General features: G+C 36.3%; 3 protein-coding genes across 10 annotated transcripts; 1 reads left to right on the top strand and 2 right to left on the bottom strand.

The window, feature by feature from the left end:
* Positions 1–418: 418 nt before the first annotated feature.
* LOC100883445 (uncharacterized) lies at positions 419–13,242 on the bottom strand. 8 transcript variants are annotated; one of them, XM_076533139.1, is made up of 6 exons: positions 11,424–13,242; positions 11,257–11,343; positions 9,299–9,385; positions 6,534–9,213; positions 5,301–5,453; positions 4,962–5,228 (listed from the first exon to the last, which is right to left on the bottom strand). In XM_076533139.1, the coding sequence occupies exons 1-4, from the start codon at positions 12,453–12,455 to the stop codon at positions 9,127–9,129; spliced, it is 1,293 nt and encodes a 430-aa protein (XP_076389254.1). In that variant the 5' UTR covers positions 12,456–13,242; the 3' UTR covers positions 4,962–5,228; positions 5,301–5,453; positions 6,534–9,126. The 8 variants fall into 8 exon arrangements, with proteins under 8 accessions (XP_076389255.1, XP_076389256.1, XP_076389254.1 ...); XM_076533140.1 differs by lacking the exons at positions 4,962–5,228; positions 5,301–5,453 and adding an exon at positions 419–3,483; XM_076533141.1 differs by lacking the exons at positions 4,962–5,228; positions 5,301–5,453 and adding an exon at positions 419–3,525.
* Positions 13,243–13,373: 131 nt separating this feature from the next.
* SMC5 (structural maintenance of chromosomes 5) lies at positions 13,374–18,235 on the top strand. Its single transcript, XM_003704338.3, has 15 exons — positions 13,374–13,502; positions 13,749–14,017; positions 14,090–14,417; positions 14,480–14,818; positions 14,908–15,036; positions 15,109–15,316; positions 15,393–15,524; positions 15,605–16,129; positions 16,204–16,333; positions 16,405–16,651; positions 16,734–17,141; positions 17,209–17,436; positions 17,515–17,694; positions 17,762–17,857; positions 17,933–18,235. The coding sequence occupies exons 2-15, from the start codon at positions 13,959–13,961 to the stop codon at positions 18,077–18,079; spliced, it is 3,156 nt and encodes a 1,051-aa protein (XP_003704386.2). The 5' UTR covers positions 13,374–13,502; positions 13,749–13,958; the 3' UTR covers positions 18,080–18,235.
* LOC100883220 (small lysine-rich protein 1) lies at positions 18,156–19,042 on the bottom strand. Its single transcript, XM_076533164.1, has one exon. The coding sequence runs from the start codon at positions 18,533–18,535 to the stop codon at positions 18,260–18,262; it is 276 nt and encodes a 91-aa protein (XP_076389279.1). The 5' UTR covers positions 18,536–19,042; the 3' UTR covers positions 18,156–18,259.
* Positions 19,043–19,051: the final 9 nt, after the last annotated feature.

The raw sequence follows: 19,051 nt of genomic DNA on the forward strand, positions 1-19,051 counted from the left end.
CAGCGAGATGTGATCAAGAAATGGACGATACTGCCTGCAAAAAATAAATGTCTGCTAAAAATGGTCTTCTAATATTGGAAAATATTTATGTGCATTCACAACTGCTTTATCTAATTTTTATTGTGACTATTACTTTTCGAGTGCTTGTTATAAAACAAGTTCTATAAACTGCATCAGGTTTAAAAACAGGAAAAAGTTAAATTTACAAAGACTTTGGTTTCGACTTTGTTGTTGAAATTGGACCAACAATAACAATAAATCTAACATATTTTATAAATGTTTTTTAATGAAATGTTTTGCTTCTCCAGTCTGAAAGGAACTTGAACCCATTACCTCACGTTTTTTAAATGGCCTCACATGTTTGCCATACTATCGTTTGCGAGCGACGCAAAATATCAAAATATACTAACGTCCGCAATTATTTCGTTACGTAATTATTATATTGAATACAGAATCTGCTTTAAATGTGAAACACGCTTAACTCAATTGACTCTTGTAACACTCTTTGATCACGTTGCTCCGCAATCGGACAACAAAGATAATTGGTTACAGCACATCTTCAATTTCTTATTACATAAAAGATTGATTGTTTATTAATGTCACTTCTGATAGTTTAAATATGTGTTCCAAAGTAAAAATTGTGTAATCAGTTCTTCGTACGGTTTACGCATCTCGCAACAAGCGTTCAGTCTATATGCATAAACAACCATATATAAAAAATGCGTCAACAAGAGTACGTTTTTATCTAAAAAGAAGGCAAAGGTGCATAGCCGCACACGTGCGTAACCAAACTTGCAAAATGCCGGTCGATAACGAACGGCGCAAAAAGCGAACGTCAAAGCGGAGCAATAATTACGGTGGCACCAATTTAACGATCATCGTTTTGCGCCCGGTCACGTCACGTTAATGAACAATTCTGACGAAAGACCGTGCCAACTATAGTAACGGCGCGTGGCTATAAAAAGTATGCTCCTTCAGCGTCGTAATCATCCAACGAAAACGTGTGCGACGCGTCCCTTACACGCGAGTCTTCGTCTTGTACACGCTCGCGATCTGCGACGATAGCTGCTCGTGTACGCTCGTGTGCATGCTCATACATACATGCCTAGCTAGATATACGTATAAATCGGATCTACGACCTGGTAGCCAGTTCGAGTTGCACCATCGAGACACAGCTTGCACTTTCGACGTCTCGAAGCGATGTGCGTAGCAGCTGATCGCTACGTCATTCAGTCACGGTGCTCGCGTACTATTAAGGGTTGAAGAACTCATGAATGACGAGGATTCATACGCTAATTGCTCTAATTAATTTACTTCAAATTACTGCGCTATTTCTGGGACTCGAGTTTAGAGGGACATGGGGATTGGAGGGATTGCGAGGTTAGAAGGATACTACACATATATTAGAAGGGTACTACACATATGTTCTACTGATGGCAATTCTGGGGATGCTGAGGAGGTAGTTGAATTATAAGGATATTGAGAAAATAGAGATATCGGACATACAGAGATGTTAGAGCTATTCAGTCGGGACTAAGGAGACACAGAGTACTTAAGTATTTAGGTATTTGAAGGAACGTAGAGATGTAGAAGTACCGCAAGTTACGTACTCAAACATAACCACACGTGAAAAATAAAATCATCCTCGTGATATTACATAAATTATTAGCAGCAGATCATGTAACAACGTCGCGTATCGTAAAAGTGGATCAGAATCGAAGGGGAACAAGGCCTGGTCGCTCGATCACTTTCTGTCTGATCACATCACGCCCCTTTCTACTTTTATCCTCCAGCGATCCCGTTTCACTCGGGATTCATTCTATGTACGTCGTTGCACATTCTACTTACTACCGTTGCATCAGACTTGTTTGACTATGCAAACATTTAGCAGGAACTTGGTTTCGTGAAGCTTGCCATACCCGGAAAGCGGGAAAAATGACTTGCGCTTTCGAGCTTATTTGCCGATCTAGATAAATAACGCGTGCCGATGATGCTGTGCTTATCTGTAGCGCGGAAATCAACGGACCATAGAGCAACAAGCACGACACGATCTATAAATTTTCTTCCTGAACATGGTTACTCAAGCGTTGCGAGAATTGATGAAATCGCGGCGGTTTAGTAGGTCGTTCGAAACGCGTAGCCTCGATATTTCAATGAGACCAAAACATTTTTGGACCGATGAAAGCGTTGAATAAAACCACCGGTTGCGTAACCGTTCACAAAGAAACCATTCTTCGACGACCCCTTGCAGACCTAACCGAGAGATATCTTTCGGTTCCAATACCCTATTGAATCTTCCGGGTGAATTTGAATCGGTGCTTTACGTAACTCGAAAAATTCAGCAGCTGCCGAACTCATCCCTCGTTACGTTACTGTGACGTTAACGTGACGTTGTTCGATCTCCTTAATATCGATCACGTAATCTTTTGCGAGTCAACTTTGCGACTTCGACTTTGAAAATCGAGCGAAGATAACTTTGTTTTGTCTATGATGCTGTAATAACAATTATCATTACATAATCAAAGTTTTTGTATCGGAGAATAGATGCAATTAAAACTTCTGATCGATTAAAAAATTAGAATACGAACGCAGTAATTGAGTACCGCGATAGCTAATGTCCTCTGTTACGAGCTGTATTCAATGCTCTTTCCTGAACTTTTTAAACGAGCACTAAAGATATAACCGTTTATGTTATCGATCTGAATTTAAACTGTCAATTTGCTGTTTGACAGAAATGAAAAATCAATGTATTCAAATGTTATGTTTACCTCTTTCATGTTTTGCATTTCTTAGGAATACGTTATTTAAAAAGTTGATAAAGTATAACATATCAATAATATGTATGACGTCGCATAAATATTTATGTAAGGCTCACGTAACGTATTTTTGTGCTGGCGAATGCATATGACACGTAGAATATGATTTGAATACACTATAATGAAGGCTAAAGATGGAACAGTTTTTCACGATTTTGTCTTTTTTACTGTAATAATAATTTATTACTACTATATTTACTATTTACGCGCATAATGATTTTCTTCTGACAAGAATATTTACTAAGGGATGTAATGAGAATTCAACATATGTGAATTCAAAGGGAGATACCCTTTCATATCTGAAGATATACGTTTATTCAAATGATACAAAAGTCGGGTACAGAAAATAAAAATGCTTCAGTGCTTAATTCTTTGAGGAATGTTTTAACCCTTAAAGATCACAAGCGGAATTTCACCCCATCTCCAATAAAATCTTCAATAAAATTGAATATTTACCTACATTAAACTGCAGAGTTAGTGATTATTAAGGGTTAAATAGCAATGTAAGAGGGTTAATCTGTCGACAAGCGCTTGGCGCCTGCAAAATCAGTTTGATTCATTTCCTGCTGCCGTATCTCTCTCTTCCTGGCGGTAAGATTCTTCGTCAAAAAATAGCACCATCACAGTTAGCATCATCGTCATCATCGGCTGGGTGAGTCACTGAACGCTGCGAAAGAGGACACGGCTGGTAGCTCTAGAAAGTCTACGGCTAAAAACTGGCTCTAGATTACGAGAATAGCTGCGATCCTTAGAACGAGGTATGCACACGGATATAACGTGCATCGGTTAACGTGCTGTGGTTTCATCGATTCTCGTAAATGTATCGACTCCAAGAACGAGATAAAAGTGACAAATAAAGTTGCAGATCGGGGGATCTATGTAAATGTACGTACAGCGAGTTCGCTGGAAAATCCAATCGTGACGTAACGAACATTGCGATAGATAAAGTGACTAGTAATTTCCTTCCTGCCGAAGCGGAATTTCAGCGAGAACGGTTCTGCATTGCAACAAAGTGAAGTCGATTGAAAGGAATCGATTTGTCGCGAAGTTCCGTTTTACGAGAACTTGTACCAAGGTCGAGCGGATTAGGAATTATTGATCCTTCGTCCTTCGAAAAGGATCTCCAGACCTATTTTATGGCAGGTCATAAGCTTGGTTCCAAACGGTATCAACGATTTTATGACTCTGAAGGAAAATCTTATTTCTTGCGATAAACTTGAAACTGTCCATAAAATGTTAATAAGTGGATTAGTTTTGACGGTGAACTCAGAAGTGTAGGGATAATCTTCGATCGACGTGCTGGATAATTTCCACAGAAAATTGCAATTACTGCTAAATTAACTGTTTACAAATTCCAAGTATAAGCTGTTGATTCTAAACGTGATTCACCAGGTATCTAAGAACGCGCTGATACTGTAATCGGTAAAAATTGCAAACATTGCAACTAGGTTGATCGGTAAGTTCGAAACATATCGATACCATGACTGAGCGTAACTAGTGCAAGAAATGAAGTAATATTCCGAGAAACGAGCTATTTACGCCTAAGAGATTCGACGTATTAATTACACAATATTCAGCCTCGAGAACGTCGATAATCTCGCCCGACGGAGCATACAGCCAAACATCGTCGAAATTGTTCTCGAACACGCATTCGTGACGCTGCTACAATAATTCCCTGTTTGTTTGTAAACATCGCAAATATCTTATATAACTCGCTGGTTAAATATCGTTAGAACAAAATGTTGCCCAACGATATTGGGTTAACTGGTCCCGATAAAAGCGGGAAAAAATATAGTTGCAAATGTTTCCAGGAATCGTGCACAGGGAAAACCGAGCGAACCGCGTTTCGAAGAAGCAACGGAAAATGGCGCCACGTAAATGTCGTCAAGTCAACGAACAGGCGCAGAGCGTGGATTCCATGAAAATTGCCGCGAGTTAATGCTGGCTCGCGGACAAACAAGTTTTTTTGCAAATCATTGACTGCACCGGTGCAGTTTACTTGTACCCGTAGCGGAGCACCGTGACAATGACTATCGTAGACAAGGTCGACCGATTGGAGTCGAGAAACGGGTAAGAAACGATAGTGGGGAGAGCCAAGCAAGGTCGGGAGGACTGATACGCAGAGCAGGAAAAGGTAGCCGAGAATCGGTTGAATATCAAATTTTATTCTTGCATGTAGTCCGCATACTCCGCTAGAAAATCGAGCCAGTCCGGCTTATTTTTACGGTTAGTCGCGCTGGATCGTGTGAAAGTTCCAGGTGACGCTGGTAAATGACATCACTACTTCTACGTAATCAAGTTATCTTTCTATATATAAATATGGCGAAAATAGTCGGCCAGGAGAGACATCTTGACGATACAACTCCGTTGATTTACAAAATTCCAGTCCGAGGTCGACGATCAAATATGAGCCTAAAAGATAGCAAAAGGTTATTGAACTTGAAGGTGCATTTTATTCGAATAAGCTAGAAAATGTGAACGAACTTTGTCGACCCAATATTTAACAAATCCCGCTATCTTTCCCGCTCATTTCTGGTACATTTCATATCGGAAGAAAACGCACACGAGATCGTGCAGGTAGGTCAACGCGAATATCGCATCCGTTGGTATTTCGCGAAGACGAGCCACGCGTCACGGCTATGGGACGAAAATATTTATTCGCACGGCAGATACAGACGACGAAGGCTAACTTTCAAAACAGCTTTTGTCTCAAACGTGGAACAAATAAGCCGAACATTGTTCGAGCCGAGTAAACCACGCGAAATCTTATCGATCATCTGGCGAAACGAGCACCGTTTGCGTTCGATAACACTTTGTTTCGCAATCAGTCGGGCTTCTGCCTTGCACTGTTTATGAACCGATCAAAAACATGCACACGAATACCATACAATTATTCTCCATCCGATTCGCGACGAGAATGAATGTACGTACGTCGAACGACACTGTCTAATGGACTAATCTTTGCGACCATAAATTCTTGTTAACTTGTTCTACTGACGGTGATAGTTGCAAGATATAGTTATATAAATGTGAAACGATTTTTTCCTCTTGTACGGTAGAATAAGGATAAAAGGAATTTGCCTGAACTTTTTCGAGAAGTCGCAGAGAGAAGTCTTAAAAAATGAGAACGCGTAGAGAAAGCCTAGAAAATTTGATGTTTGGACATTCGAAAATTTGTAGCTGCATGATTCATTGACCGCAAGTAGGTCAACTTCTTAAATGCTCTGCGTTTTACAGCTGATTCAAAAAATGCTGTACCTCGCCAAAAATTTGGTGGCTGAAAAACTTGACACTTTTCAGCATCAGAATATTATTTTATATTCAACAATTATTTTTTAGCTCCAAATTTGAAAATGTCCAAGTAGCGTTTTGAAACTTCAAATATCGATGTTATTTTATTATAAAGATTATCTTGTTTGTGACAGAGAATGATATCAAAAATACTTTGTAACTCTTTAAAAGCGTGATTAAATCTACGTATACTTCGGAGAAACATATGCGAAATAATCCACGGCAAAAATAATTTATTTATATAAAGAAAGTTCAAAAACTGCGGAAACAATTTGTGTAGTGTCGTGTCCGATAAGTTGACATTCAAGTCAATAGGATCAACATAGTTTCCGGCTGCCAACTTAACGGACACGATACCATCACGTGTTAAGGCCAGTCTCCCACGAGTTCCACCCTTAATCGTGATTAGAATTAAAAGGTACTTACTTCATCACGTAGAAATTAAAGCTCACGACGGTACTCCGGCCTTCTTATTTCTCGCATCAGGAAACCCATCAAACAGTTAAGAACGCTTGGAACGGCATAGCGCACGTTTTCTCTATATATAGTCACGTACACCTATGGTTTTGTCCGCGTCGGGCAAACAGAAGGCATCGTACAATAGAAAGATCGACGAGCGTGAATGGAAGAAGTTCAGATTCCTTTCTGATAATGTTCCATATTTGATACATTTCATATGCACTGACACCGTGTTTGGTCTTTTGGTTCCAGTTTATTTAATCGTCCCAGTAATTTTTCTCAGTCACCAGAAATATTACGTGAAACGCGTCTCTGTGCACGAAACCGTGCCGTTAGCTCAAAGGGGATGAAAGGAGGCGCGAGTCCGAACTACCCCCTTTGACGGGCACGTGGATCGATGACGTTGCGCGAGGTTTACTCGCCGCGAACTCCCGCCGAATCGCGTTTGATTTCGTTCGTGCGGTTAATTGATAAAAAACGAAAGTCGGTTAGCCGACGAGTCGAATAATACCCTGCACGCACGCTCACCGCACGACTGTTGGCGCAACACTGAACAACTGCGTATCGGTCATAACTAACGGCGCCTCGGGAGCGCGCGATGACTCGCGCAGTCGCGTGATCGCCTACACGACAAATCGGCCGTTTGTTTGCCGCCAGAATTAGACAAAAGAATCGAGCTCCACCGTTTAAAAAGCTGATTGGGTTAACAGCGAGTTCAATTTCTCGGGGTCGCGGATATTCAATGTGTGCTTAACTGTATTTTCGCGATCTTGCTCCGCGGCAGGAGACACGCTGGCGGAACGCTGGATACCGGAAGCGCGTTGGCGGATGAAGATTGGAAAGAACGATTCCTTTGTCTGCTTCTCGCGAAAACCACCAGCAACTTCGAGCATTCTTTTCTCTTTCTTCGTGAAACTCTTCTTTATTATTTTTCTCTTTCTTCGTGAAACTCTTCTTTATTATTTTTCTCTTTCTTCGTGAAACTCTTCTTTATTATTTTTCTAAAATTATGTATGCGATATCCTTTAAGAAATATAATGTACAGAGTTTCTCAGGAAATTAGAACATTTACAACTGACGAATCTCCTCAGGTTTACTTGAAGTAAACCTGAAGAGTATAAAATTGATAATACATCTTTTTGTTCTTCTTATGAATATACACATGTAATGTACACAATTTAAATATAATAAATTAAATATATAATACATATGTTTGTCTGTTTTCATTTTACATATCTTGCACCATGAATATACCCTTAGGTACGTATACCCTTACGTACGTATGCATATACATATCCCATAACAGGTGTCATAACAAACTAAACTAGTTCATTATAAGATATTACACTAAATAACTGTTCCCACATAACCAAGGCCTGCATCGACTCACATTTTTAGTAAGGAACCCTAAGAAGCCACGCGTACAATAACAGTATCGACCAGCCGTCAGTAGTTATCCAAACGTTTTATGGTATTAATATCGTCTATACGTGATTGTATTTAGTTGAAAGTAATTGCAACCTCCGCACTTTATTGCCCGTCGCGACATTAACCTTGGGAAAAATAGATTGACTCGACTCCACCCCGTGCATACGCACGTAAGTGACATTTCTCCTTGAAAAGATCACCTTTGCTGTTCTAGCAAACGAAGTTTCCGATTCAAATTGAACTGATCTGTTCAGCTGCGTGAACCCTGGCCGCGAAAACAAGATATTTTACGACCTACGTATAAGCTCCGGTAAAAAACAATGCGTTCATTGTGCCAATAATTTATTCCACGCACAGTAGACAACAAATATCAATAAAAATTGTCGGACAAAGTGGGTACGAAAGTACTTTGACACATTCCTCACTCAAAGAAAAACAGCATGATAAGAATATAATTACGAAGAATAATTACGACAGTTAAACAATTACATTTATCGAAATATGGTGTATGAAAATTTCTTGTACTAATTTCATAAATGAAATGGCGAACAGTGTTGGTTTTATGCTGTTCTTATAGACTTTTTTATTTAAAGCCAATTTTGATAGTACCACCATGAACCCTGTTTTCGACGATTTAGCTCAAGAAAGGTGAAGGACGTCCTCTACATGTGATCCTTTATCGCAGTGTCTTGTGACCGATAATGTGCGATAACAGACGGTTTGTCTAAAAATTACGCCGCAATTTTAAATGACAGACGCCGACATACGCAATCGGCACGTTCTTGAAGAAAGCGATAGCGATAAATGCGTTTTGAAACAAGTCCGTAGTACATGACGACGACGAGTTTACATTTAGAGACTGACATGATTAGGGTTCTCGTTTGGGGTGGGCCAAGTGGAGATCTCAAGCGATCAATATTGTCAATATTTAAAAATTCTCACGATTGTTACATTATCAATAAAGTATTCAGAAGAAAGATTAAGAACATCTACTGATCGTCTGAAATTTCCATAACAGTATAAACGCACAACATCGAACACAACCAAATTGCTTCTGCAAATTTCGGAATTTGAAAAAGTGTCTAAAAGTTGCATTGCTAAAAAATCACATAATCTTCCAAATAATCCTTCATTATTCCATATGCTTGAACATGCATATCACGGTGTTCAGTAAGAATTGAATCAGTATCAGGTTGTACAGGGCGATGCCTCCCACTATCTGTAAAAGAATTATTTGTAACGATTCCACTTTGATGAAGTATACAAACGATGAATAGAAACAATCCGGAATTTAGGTTTCTTACCTGCGTAAGGAGAGCCGCATTCGGTTTGAGCAGTTTCGCAGAGAATATGTCCTCGTGGTGCAACAACTGCAGTGAAAAAATCTCTACCTGTAATTTAATAGAACATTTATCTTTGGAAGAGTTAATGAAAAAAATTAGTAATAATATTGCAAAGCACAAAATAGATTTAGATCAAAGTGGTTGCGTAAACATTCAATTGGTTGTGAACTTATTTAATGCATAGCATCAGCTGGAGCAGTGAACAATTGTGTCTGAGGAAACGCAGTGCACGGGCGTGCAGCGGTAAGTAGTTTACAGGCGCTGCAGTCTGGTCAAGAGCAAAGAAATGTTCCTAAGTTTCTCAAAGCTCCAAATACTGCAACATTAATTACTAGATGTGTTTTAAATTACCTCGCGTTTCATAGTCATATCGGACACCTCGCCTAAGACGTCGTACAGAGTAACGCGAATTTTTACGGCCTGACTGGTCGCTGATTCGCAGGCCCAAATTAGCAAGGCGTACTTGCAGAAGTGAAAAACGGCGGAAGAGATATATGGTAAGTACCAAAAGCTTAAGTAGCTCACCCCGTTCTCCCCCCCATTCATCCGCAATATAAAGAAATACATATTGAAGGTAACACTGACGAACGTAATACATGTTGCTATGGTAATTCGTAGAAAAAACGTTTTATTTAACAGCTGCACGACATTACTAATTAATAGGTGTTTCTCCTCGAAGCTCTTCAACTTTGTCAACAATGAAGGGGTATTCTGCCCGTTACGCAGAAATTTCTGACTGGTAGGTTTTTTTAATTGATATATATCTTCGTTGACTTTCGAGAAGCAAGCTTTTAGAACACACGCGCAATTTATGTAGAACATTTCCATGGAGACGGTGCTTAGCGCGGTAGAAAACGAAGCTAAATTCCTTATCGTCATATGTGTATCAGCAGTAAAGCAATTTGGTAAGTGACTTATAACAAATAAAAATATTCCGATGTCCTTTGCGTGGATAAATTTCGCCAAATCGTTGAAATCCTTTGGAGTCAACATAGAGGATATATTCAGCATAGCCTGAAGCAGGTACAGTTTTGCTCTGGTTTGAAAGTGCGTTATCAAGATGATAGTTGTCATCATGAAGAAGTAAAAATGCTGATGAATTATTTTGGGTATGGTATTGACCGTCGCTATGCCCACAATTAATAGATACTCAATGGAGATTAACATGCTCAAAAACAGGGTCGCCGTGATCATACAACGTATGAAACGAGTCCTTGAAATTGAATATCCTGAAGGTCCGCATTTGTAAGGAAAAATTCCAAGTATATCACACATGAGGAAGCAGGGATACATCAATGAATCGAAATCCGTAGCGTGAAATGGTCTCCATTTCTTGCGTTCCTTAAATCCGTTCGTCTTCGTCCAAGCTTCAGTCATCGTTTTTTCACAACTTCGTAAGTTAAAGCAAAAGAAACTTGATATTACTCGCGCAAATTTCCAACTAAAGAATGCTAACTGTAAAAATACCTCCTGGTAATGAAAATGGATAGACTGTTAATATTTTTTATGACTCGAAGATAATGGTGCATGACAACTTAAACGATTGTCTTGATAATGCATATAAAACTAAAAAAAGGAAGTCCAATAACGCAAGAAGTAACGTGGATAAATAATTCAGGGGTACGTCAATTTTTAAAAGATTGTCGTACATGTTGTTCGTTGTATAGTTTGTCGAATGCTTTTAGCGTGATTAAAGATGAAACTTCAGTTTATAATTAATTCCATAGGAAAATTGCGTTCGCCACGAATTGATCGTTTATTTCGCGCAACACGAGATCGTCAGAGAAAAACTCCTCAACATGGCTTTACCAACAGAAATTGTATGAGTATTAGCACGTTGGTGGTTATCGAACATATTAGCTGCAAGGAAAAGCACAATTAGTAGAGTTGAATTTTCGTTATGAATCAGATTTACTTACCTTCGTCGCAATGGTGGCGTCTATCGGAAGACCCAATGCCTGAAATGCGTTCTCGCTCTGCAGCGCTTGCAAAGAAAATAACTGTAACTGTACGGATAAAAATGACAGGATTATATGTTAAAGTTCAAGCAGTTTCAATAGTTCCAAATGTCTATCACTTGCTTTACCTCCGTTGTCATTTGTTCGTCAAAAGTGTTCACGACAATTCGGTGAATGTTGTAGCCAATCTTCTGTGCCTCATCCTTGGTTATCTCAACAGTCCAAATAATTACGACGATATTAAAGGAGTGATAAATGACATACTCATTAAAACCGATGAACCATGTTGTAGTGATATCACTTTGGAAGGAAAATACTATATGATGGTACACATTGAATGTGATATCGACGAACAGAAGCAAGAGTGCAAAGATATTTTGTATGCCGTACGTTTCGTTGATCAAACTGACAACACTGCTAATTGCTAAATGTTGTTTCTTAAGGCTCCTCAGTTCCGAGAGCAACATAGGATTTGTCTGCGAGCGATACATTCTTCGAAGAAGATGTGGTTCATCCTTTATCAGCACTGAATTTATTTTCTCTAGAGAATTATTTATTCTCTCGAAACAAGCTTTCAATACATACACGTTGTTTACGTACAAAGCGTTCGCCGTAATCACCGTTAAAAATGTGTACCAAGTGATAGTGCCAACGAACGGAATCTCCCATAATGTACTGACGGGTAGTATATATAACACATATGGAATTAATTGACACGCATCCTTTATGTAAATCATTTTGGCTAATTTACGCATGGTTCTTGGTGGCAACAAATCAGACACGTCCGCCACCTTCTGAATCATCTGTACAACTGAATCGTTCGAATATAGACACCACAGAATGGTTATAGGACTCAAAATTGTAATAAAATTGCTATGTATAATCATGGATGCTTCAGTCAATGCGCTACTAAAATTAATCATATATACACACACCAATATATTGATTACTACGAAAAGGACCATGAAGATCACGTGTAAATGAAAACGGGACTTCGGTGCAACATATCTCGACTGTTCCATTTTGCAACGCAAAATTCCCACGAGCACATTCAACCAGATGCAATGACGCATCAGTGACTTATAATTTGTAGCGTTAAACAGGTTCCATATTTTGCTGCCTTTAGTTTTCTCTTCTTCGTTTTTCAATTGCTCGATCATTTCGAGAACGTTGAAGGGTTCTGGAATCAAACTAAATGCTTGCCTTCTTCTTAGAGACTGTCTGTTTTACTGTCGCGGAAGAAGTATATAATGTTTTATTCGATATACAGGAGAACCATTTGTTAGACTGCTATCACTCAATACATTAGTGACATTTAATCACTCTGAAATCTATGTGAACGATCTAGAAATGAAAGGAAAATATCCACTAATGAAAATATCATCCATACTGTTTCCATTATTTGATTAGGTCTTCAACGTGACAGTAGATGCGACAAACTACATTAATTCGTTAATATTCTAAGTTGTATAAATATTTCATTGCGGCTCCTACGACCACTTTTTTTCTGTTTGCTATTTTACACTCAAAGCGTGAAGGCGGAACTTTGAACCTGTATTCTGGAAACTTGAAGCGTTATCTAAAATTCTTGAAAGATACATTATATACAATCGAGTCGAAAAATGATCGTTTTCGATTTATTATCTTACAATATCAAGTAACAGTTGCATTATCTTGATTACAACCAATCGATACAGTTAATACGAAGTAAACTATTTTATCGACACTATCTGCTCTTATCCGATATTTGTGTCAACATTTGTTGCAAAGTATTATTAGAGATATTTGAGAAGTTATTCTCTGAAGTACCTAAGTATCCATACTTTGAAATATCAGATTTTCCATTTTTATTTTAAATCTCATAATATTTTTGTATCTGCAATCGGACAAATAGTGACGACAAATTAGGTTAAAATAATATTTGTTGCTTGTAAGAAATTAATCGAATTAAAAATTTCCGTTCATAGCTACGTACTATCGCTATTTTCTCAATTAAAAGCATAGCATTTGACGTCAATGAATACTATGCGTAGTTCATTTTATCGACTTCCTGTGCTTACTGTTGTTGTTAGATATAACACTTTTTTATCTGTGATATCACAGTTTGTCATTGAATTTTTTATTTCTAAATAAAACAACCATTTTGAAGGGGTTAAGGTGCCAGAAGTATTAACGTCGCAATAAATTGGTATTTTATAACAAAAAACGTGAGCAAAAATAATTAATTTTTATAATTTGATAATAAGATAGAAAATCTAATCAATAAATCAACTTCGTTTAAACTGCACGTGACATAATTCCATAACTTTATTTGTTTTTTTATTATTAATTTAAATTTTTATACGGTTCATTTTCATAATTTTGCGCATTATTATGTGGTTTGAACGCATTTGGTTTATGAAGCGCATCTATAAACGCATTTGTTCGTGACAAACTGTTGTATTGTCGACTAGGTTAGGTACAATTAGGTATACGTGAGTACATGTCCCGCCAACAAGCGCTGAGTCAAACTGTAGTATGAGTGACTGATTTGCGGAACAATTTGAATTCATGTTATTTCGATGCTGTAATCGTGTAATTTTATATAAAACTCAGAAAATAATCTACAATGATTACTTAACTACTTATTTCTTATTAACAAGATAACTGTAACAATTGTCAATATGAGCAATAGCTACATTAACAAAGGAATTATTTCTTATATGTATTTAGAAAATTTTGTGTAAGTATTACCTTAAAATATTTTGTCAATATTTGTAAGATATGTACATGTAAAATGTTCATTTTGTTCCAGAACTTATAGTAGTGTTTCTATAAAACCTGGTAAAAATTTAAATGTAATTATTGGTCCCAATGGCACTGGTAAATCTACAATTGTTTGTGCCATTGTTATTGGATTGGGCGGTAAACTCACTACCATTGGGCGTGCAACTCATGTTGCGGATTACGTGAAATCAGGTTGTGAAGAAGCGAAGATTGAAATACATCTTACGAATGGAGAAAAGGATGATGTCATCATTTGCAGAATGTTCAATATACGGGGAAAATCTTCGTGGTTACTCAATGGAACTTCTTCGAATATTAAAGAGATTCAAAATCTAACGAAGACTTTTAATATTCAGGTATTTATATTCACTTTGTGTTAATATGATGTAACATTCTTCATTATCTATTTCATTTTTAGATAGATAATCTTTGTCAATTTCTACCGCAAGATAAAGTTCAGGATTTTTCAAAAATGAATGCACAAGAATTATTAGAGAATACAGAGCGATCAGTAGGTGATCCTATAATACTTGAACATCATATGAACTTGATAAAATACAGATCCGAACATAAAGAGTTGCAGACACGGATAGCAAGTAAAAAACGAGTATTAGAATCGAAGAATCAGATATATGAAGGACTTAAAGAAAGTGTTAGCAGTATAAAAGAAAGGAAATTAATAAAGAAAAAAATTATTTCTTTAAAACAAAAAAAGGCATGGATACTGTATGAACAAAAACGTAGAGAAGTAGCTAAGGTAAAATATAAAATAAAGTAAGCTTTGGAAATCTTTCCATTGCTTTCAATCCGAATATCCAAATATTTTATACTTATGCACTCTTGCAGTTGCAAAGCAAAAAGGAAACTGCGAAGCAACAAGTGGTATCTTTAGAATCAGAAATGAAACCTATTAATGATTTAATAGAAAAGATAAAATCAAAAATTCGTTTGCTTCAGACGTCTGTATCAGAGTTTGTAAGTCTGCATATATTAAACTATTATATGACAATATGTATTGTAAGTATCTGATAATATACTACATTTTAGAATAGCAAAGTCAAAATTAAGACCACAAAGCTGAGAGGGATGTTGGATGATATTTTGGGATGTGAAAACCGAATTAAGGAATACGAAAATGCATGTAAACAAAGGATTCAAATGGAAGAAGCTCGAGATTCCGATCTTGATGTAGCAAAGAAGCACAAAAGTAAACTTGACAATGATTTAGCTTTGATATTGAAAGAAATTGGATCAGGTGAGCTTACATTTTAATTTTACTGATGTTTCTTTAATTAAAAGATATGAAACTCAAATTGTATTATGTTTTACAGAGGAAACACTAACAAAGCTACAACAGGAAATAACATCCTTAATAGATAAGCAAAGAAGTACCATTGCCATGTTAACAAGCAAACATTCTGCCATGAAACAACGAGACGAACGTTTGAATCTTGATATCAGAGGTGAATCTACTGCTTTCATGTAATATATAATTAATGTAAAAAAATTTATTATTAATTTCTTTAATTATTAAAATTTGCAGCCCAGGAATCAGAATTACAACTGCTTAATATCGATACTAAACGATTGCAATTATTACGAGAGAGATCGATGGATACATATAAAGCAGTACAATGGTTAAGAGAGAATCGTAACAAGTTTTCTGGTATAATTCATGAACCAATATTACTGAACTTAAATGTAAAAGACGTCAAATATGCGAAATATTTAGAGAATGTTATCCCATATCGTGATTTAATCGCATTTGTTTGTGAAAACAAAAAAGATATGAATTTATTGTTACGTTGTTTAAGAGATGAGCAGAAACTACAAGTAAATGCTGTACATTCCGATCCTATGAAACAAGTTTTTATGCAGCCAAATGTTCCTTTGGAAAACATTAAACAGTTTGGTTTCACCAACTATTTAGTATCGTTAGTCGAAGCACCGAGTACGATTATGAAATATTTAGTAACTATGTACAATTTAAATAATATACCCATAGGAACCAATCGTGTTGATGATAATATTGATTTTATACCTCACAAAATATCTCGCTACTTCAGCGGTGAGTAAAATTTGTACTGATTAAAATATTCTTTTATTGATTCATTAATTGATTTACTTATTAATTTTTTTCAGAAAATAAAATGTATTTAGTTAATAGATCTAAATACTCAGGGGAGAAGTCTACCACGATGCGAACAATTTCAGGCAATAGAATGTTATCTATTGTATTAGATAAATCTAAGTTATCACATATTGAACAAAAGTCTGTTGCAAATTGAAAACACCTAACAATATTATAATTACAAATAATATATAATTGAAGTATGCTTTTAGGTTGAAAATGTTACGAGCAGAAAAAATTAATATATCCAATCAAATGAAAGAAATTGAAGAGGAGATATGTGGGCAAACCAAAGAGTTAGACAAACATAGAGCTACTAGAAATAAAACTCAGCAAGATTGTCAACAAGTAAATGCTCTAAAATCCAGAATATCTTTAGTGATAAAGAAAATTGAAAGTCTACAAAATGAACGTACCAGTATTGATGAAATAAAACAGTCTTATACTAATAAAATAAAGGTTCTTTATTCGTATTTTATGACACTATTGTGCATTATATGTATTACATACAAGCATTCATATTTGTTCATGTGCATTACAGGAGGTTTTAAATAAGGAATTAAAAATATATGAATCATACAATAAAGAATTGGAGGAATGCTTCAAATACATTACCGACAACGAACAAGCCGAGTTGGCATTAAAACTGCAAAATCGAACTCTTAGAATGAAAGTAAATGATTCTCAGGATTTGAGGGATAAGCTTAAAGTAGCAGAAGACAAAGTACGACAAATTACCTCGGAAATGCAACCAATGAAAAATGAAATACAAAGGCTGTACAAAGAAGCGTTAGAAACTACCAATGGTATTAGTCCTACTGACGAAGCATTCGCGCCCATAAACAAGATTTTTAATAAGTTGCCACTAACTGTCGAAGAAATTAATAATGAGCTAAATATCGCACAAGCAAAAGTTTTTTGTATGGGAAACAATATGGACGGTGAAAGTGTAAGTAGACGAATAAATTATAAATCTATTGAATTAAATAATATTAATTAATGTTTTTTAATTATAGATATTACGTGAATACGAGGAAGTCGAGAAGGATATTGGGAACTTAAAGGAATTTATTCAGGAAAGTTCGCAACAGTTAGAAACACTTGAAAAAACGATGAACACGACGAAAGAAGAATGGCTAAGACCCTTGTCGCAAATTGTAGACAAAATCAATTCAAACTTCAGCACATATTTCTCTGCAATGGATTGTGCTGGCGAGGTTACATTGTTTGCGCCGGACAATATCGTGAGTTATTACAAAACATATAGAACTAGATTATGTATTTATTATTTAAGTTGCAATAGGACTAATTTGTATTTATAGATGGAGTTCGATCAGTATGGTCTAAAAATTAAAGTAAAGTTTAGAAATACTGATCAGTTACATGAATTAACAAGACATCATCAAAGTGGTGGAGAGAGAGCAGTAACCACTGCTATTTTCATGATTGCTCTACAGGAACTAACTAGAGTACCTTTCCGATGCGTCGATGAAATCAATCAGGTACTTTTAACATGTAATCAACATTCTTGCTACTTGCTAATCTCGTCATTCTTCGTTTTTATTTAAGGGTATGGATGCAGTAAATGAAAGACGAGTATTCAATTTACTTGTGCAAATGACCGGTAGACCAAATAGTTCTCAGTATTTTCTACTTACTCCAAAAGTTAGTATATCTCTTTTTTCTTACACATAACATTAGTTACTTTATTGATAATGCTGTATTCATTTCTTTATTTAGCTATTACCTAACTTGCAATATTCCGAAACCGTGAGAGTGCACTGTGTTTTTAATGGACCATTCATGATCAACCATACACAGTTTGATACTGAAGAATACTGCAAACATGTTGTTGCAATGTTGGAAAAAGAGAATATTGATGATTAATCGCTAATGTTTTCGTGTTGTCGGATGTATTTATAAGGTTGAATAGTTCTACAGTATGTAAATTAAAGTTGTATGGTTATTCATAGTTCGTATATTTTTGCATATTGTTTAAATGAAGTCTAATTATATAAACAGAATATATATATTTTGTGAATACTTTGTGATAGAGATGTCTGAAATTCACTTCTTCTTTCCTTTCTTCTTTTTCTTCTTCTGAGCTTCTGGCCAAGGAAATCCTCTGCATTTTAAGACATCCATGATATTGTGACAAGTGTAGTAAGCATTTTCCATGGCTTCTTCATTGAAGATATCCATGGTGAACTTTGCTCTTCCACCACTTTTTCTGGATTTCTTTGTACCTTTACTTTTATCACCGTTATTATTTTTGCCATTTTTACCCTTCTTCCCATTCTTGCCATTGTTTTTCACGGGTTTCTTTTTATTTTTGCCCCTCATTTCAAATTAAAATTAAACTTTGTCAGAAAAGTTAATGAGCCTTACTACCAGATAAACTGCCAATGCAATTCGTTACTATACTCAGTTACTTCGATAATGGTTGCTATGACTTCAGTTACATCCGTAATATTGATTTCACGAGAAAAAGATACAGACTACAGAATCTTCACGTATAATTATTTTTTCTTTTCAAAACTGCGCAATATTTAAATCGGAATTAACTCCCAGCTTTTCCATCATGCTATCTGTTATCATGACACGATAAACGAATACACATTCTTTATCGATGCGATTAAACTTTTCTAGAAACATTCCGCACATTACAGAAAAACTGAACAACTATGAAATAAATCGAACAAAGTTGTTCCCGCCAATTGTGTAACTATAATAATTACAAATATCGATCGACGTGTACGACATTTAAATATGGAGTCGAAAATCATATTCATATCGATCGACTATCGAAGTGAGTATACATATCGATCCAACGAATAAATCGAACGACCTTGACCTCAA

The sequence above is a fragment of the Megachile rotundata genome, chromosome 6 (genome assembly GCF_050947335.1).
Source record: "Megachile rotundata isolate GNS110a chromosome 6, iyMegRotu1, whole genome shotgun sequence".
Taxonomy (NCBI): domain Eukaryota; kingdom Metazoa; phylum Arthropoda; class Insecta; order Hymenoptera; family Megachilidae; genus Megachile; species Megachile rotundata.

Excerpts from the sequence above, each read along its gene's own strand:
- LOC100883445 (XM_076533140.1), bottom strand. The coding sequence starts at position 12,455 with ATGATCGAGCAATTGAAAAACGAAGAAGAGAAAACTAAAGGCAGCAAA. Across the intron at positions 9,386-11,256 it reads ACGCCACCATTGCGACGAAG|GTAGAGATTTTTTCACTGCA; the intron begins GTAAGTAAATCT and ends ATTAAATTACAG. Across the intron at positions 9,214-9,298 it reads ATGCGGCTCTCCTTACGCAG|ATAGTGGGAGGCATCGCCCT; the intron begins GTAAGAAACCTA and ends ATTCTTTTACAG.
- SMC5 (XM_003704338.3), top strand. The coding sequence starts at position 13,959 with ATGAGCAATAGCTACATTAACAAAGGAATTATTTCTTATATGTATTTA. Across the intron at positions 14,018-14,089 it reads ATGTATTTAGAAAATTTTGT|AACTTATAGTAGTGTTTCTA; the intron begins GTAAGTATTACC and ends ATTTTGTTCCAG. Across the intron at positions 17,695-17,761 it reads GCGTCGATGAAATCAATCAG|GGTATGGATGCAGTAAATGA; the intron begins GTACTTTTAACA and ends TTTTTATTTAAG.
- LOC100883220 (XM_076533164.1), bottom strand. The coding sequence starts at position 18,535 with ATGAGGGGCAAAAATAAAAAGAAACCCGTGAAAAACAATGGCAAGAAT.